Below are 3,429 nucleotides of genomic sequence, written 5' to 3'. Positions count from 1 at the left end.
GGTCCTTAAGCTAAAATTATTCTAAAAAGTTGAAATTTTGAAAGTTGATTTTTTTAATTATTTGATATACCCCCTAAGGGACTTTGCTAAAATTGGCTAGAACTATGGGATAGTTTTGACCAATTTCGTCAGGGTCATTATTTTGGCCATGAATGGTGTTCCAAGCTAAAATTAATCCGATAAAATTAACTTTCATTTTTTTTTAATTTTGTTATATTCCCTAACGGAATTGATTTATTTATTGGGAAATTTTGAAGTGTGAACAACAAAAACTGTTATTATTTTCACAGAGCCAGGAAGTCGGATCTGACGTTGAAGTTCGAGCTGGAGTGAAACCTCGGAGACTGCATCGGATTCAGCAAATTTTCAGCAACTTTTACTTGGAGTCGGAATCTGTGAAGTCGGGTATTTTTGGAGAGCTGAAGTCGTCGTTGACGTCATATACTGCATCTAGAGTCGGACTTGTCTTCAAAGTATGGATTCAAAGTCGCTTGGAGGTACCCGACTCTGCAGCCCTGACTAGTACAGAGGAGTTATGGCAACTGCAGGTTTATTTGCAAACTACAAATAAACCAAAACAATAACTTTTTTTGTTATGGAGACATACCAGTTCAATAACATTTTTTGTTATTATGCTGCTCTACCTCTCCGCACAAAATAACAAATCTTGTTATTCCTTCATGATTCCTTCTGTGTTATTGGTTTGTTATTGCAATAACAACATAATAACAGTTTAAGTTATTCTTCGAACAAATCTTTGTTATTGATTTTTGTTATTTTAACAACTAATCCGATCATCCCAATAACATATTTCGATCTTCTCACAATATCAAAAACTGACCTTCCCAAGTTATTTCCGTCTGCTCGGGTTGCCAATTTGACGCCCTACAAATCATGCAGAGTATGGGTTAGTAATATTTGAAAATGGTCAAAAGATTCAAAAAGAACTTATTATTTTTATTCAACTTAGAGGGATATAAATTCTGACACTAATATTTTTGAAATAAAATAAACCATTTCGAAATGTGATTCCCCCAAAGTCTTCACAGCTCGAAATGGGCAGCTTCGGTGTGGTTGTCCTGTAATTACGAGCATGTTACAATTATATTGTTGTATAATCCGTCGTTTTAAGTAGCGCAGCGCAAGTTTTGAGATTCAGTAGTGCAAATATGGGTAAGCTGTGTGTTGCCCTCATTTGTCGCGGGCCTCCCATACAAACCGTTTCCACCTGAACGGAGAAAGGCTTGCATGTGGCTTTGGAGCACGGGATTGATTAGAGGTGTACTTGCGCGGTGATGACATCTTGACATCGTGTCATGGTTGAGTGGTTTGAAAATTTGAGCTATTGATTTGGATTTTCATTTCGATTTGCTATGAATATGTCATTTAACTGCAAGTTTAAGAATAATTCACTTTCATCATCTACATCGAGAAAATTGTAATAGAACTCAAGACAGATGACAGGTTAACAAATACGGATAGGTATAGCAAAAGCAAACATGTGTTGTTCTAATGTTAATACAGCTGAATGTACTTCAATAATAGTTTATTTCAAAAGAATCGGAAAATAAAGATATGAAGCACTATCCAACGTAACTCACTCTGGATTGGATCAGTTTTGTAAAGTAAAATTTATAAAATGCCGTTGACGACTACTGTACCGAATAAGATATTGATGATCTTTTTCATCTTCACCTTTATCCAGTGCGCTAGAGCTGAAACTTTAGCGGAAGAAATAGAAAAGTTACGTAAAGTGTACCAAAAGGCTCAACACCAATATTTTGCGAAAATAATTGGAAACCTTAAAACGTCCAGTGCTGTGAAAATCGACATCCCTCCAAACATGATTCTTTCTCTGTTTGAGTCTACCACAGAAGAAGATGATCAAAAATCACTGATGAACTTATTTCCCGCAATCGATTCCAATCAAGAAACCACATTTAATAAGTTTGCCGAATGGTTTGAGAAAGATTTTCGCAGAGGTCTGCAGAAAACACTGCTAGCATTCGCTTGCTGGGCAACAACTGGCGAAACGTACTCTACACTGTTGTCCAAGCCGGACAATTTCCGAAAATATGGTACACTTTTTTCACATGCTTTCAGCATCTCCAAAGAAGGGAAGAGAGCAGTAACAGAAGCGGCCACTCTTAACGTAAAGTATTGTGATCTCACAAAAACTGTTGACAATCATTTGGCTAGCTACACTAGTACAAGCATGCTTGAGAAGCTTAAAATGATCTCAAAATAATTATTGTCGTTTTGAAGAAGGGCTGACACAAATAAAAAGTTTAAGAAAAATAAAAATAAACAGCTTTTATGATAAAAAAAGAAATTTTCCAGAGAAAAATCCATTTTAAGCTAAACTATGCACTAGAATTTGATCAACTTTTAAGAGACTCGAGTATCGTGCAAGCAGTGGTGATGGGAAGATGGATTTTTGTGGTGTTCTCTTTGTGCTGTGTTCGTGTTCATGTTCGAGTCATGCATGCAGTGGGGGGTCATTGTGGTAATTGATATTATTGCGCGTCAGTATCGTGTGGGCAGCAGGGCCAGGAAGATGATTTTATTGTTGTGTTCGTTTTGTAATGTATTTGTATTAAAATCTAGCATGGCTTTTTGTGGTGATGGTATTGTTTTGGTGGTGGTGGTGATGGTGTTAAAAAAACAAACGTTCAATTTACTAACATTGAGTCCAAAACCTCCCTACAAACATCTATACCACTAGGTGACGTAGAGATCTCTGCGCATTCTAGATAGATGTTTACTAACATACCTTCCAATCCCCGAGGTTAGCAAGGTACCGGCCAGGAGCCCCTTATCTTACTGGATAGTATTACACGCTCATCTAAAGAGGAAAACATGGTATCTCCCGTGTTGGAATATTGTAACCGGATGAGAGTCTAGTGCTATTATACGTTTAATTACAGTTAAACAGCAAGATAAGCGTTGTGCAGCCATCCGGAATTGTGCGACCTTTATTGCTAATGCTAATGCTAATGCTAACTTTTAAGAGACTCAATTAAATAGTATACTTTTTTGGCAGAATTATTCTCATCGGGGTAATTCTCCACCAACTCACACAGCAGTTGCCCCGACCCCTCTTCGATTTGCGTGAAACTTTGTCCTAAGGGGTAACTTTTGACCCTGATCACGAATCCGAGGACCGTATTTTGATACCTCGTGACGGAGGGGCGATACGACCCCTTTCTTTTTTGAACATGCGAAAAAAGAGGTGTTTTCAATAATTTGCAGCCTGAAACGGTGATGAGATAGAAATTCAGTGTCAAAGGGACTTTTATGTAAAATTAGACGCCCGATTTGTTGGCGTACTCAGAATTCCGAAAAAACGTATTTTTCATCGAAAAATAAAAACTCAAAAAGTTTTAAAAATTCTCCCATTTTCCATTACTCAACTGTTAAAACTTTTGG

At 37.2% G+C, this 3,429-nt stretch overlaps 1 protein-coding gene across 1 annotated transcript; it reads left to right on the top strand.

Annotated features, from left to right (window-relative positions):
- Nucleotides 1-1,618: 1,618 nt before the first annotated feature.
- LOC6045475 lies at nucleotides 1,619-2,304 on the top strand. The gene has a single exon (XM_001862806.2). The coding sequence runs from the start codon at nucleotides 1,640-1,642 to the stop codon at nucleotides 2,246-2,248; it is 609 nt and encodes a 202-aa protein (XP_001862841.2). The 5' UTR covers nucleotides 1,619-1,639; the 3' UTR covers nucleotides 2,249-2,304.
- The last annotated feature ends 1,125 nt before the right edge of the window (nucleotides 2,305-3,429 follow it).

Source organism: Culex quinquefasciatus, chromosome 3 (assembly GCF_015732765.1).
Source record: "Culex quinquefasciatus strain JHB chromosome 3, VPISU_Cqui_1.0_pri_paternal, whole genome shotgun sequence".
Taxonomy (NCBI): domain Eukaryota; kingdom Metazoa; phylum Arthropoda; class Insecta; order Diptera; family Culicidae; genus Culex; species Culex quinquefasciatus.
The sequence above is the reverse complement of the archived record's forward strand: the minus strand, read 5'-3'. Positions and strand labels throughout refer to the sequence as shown.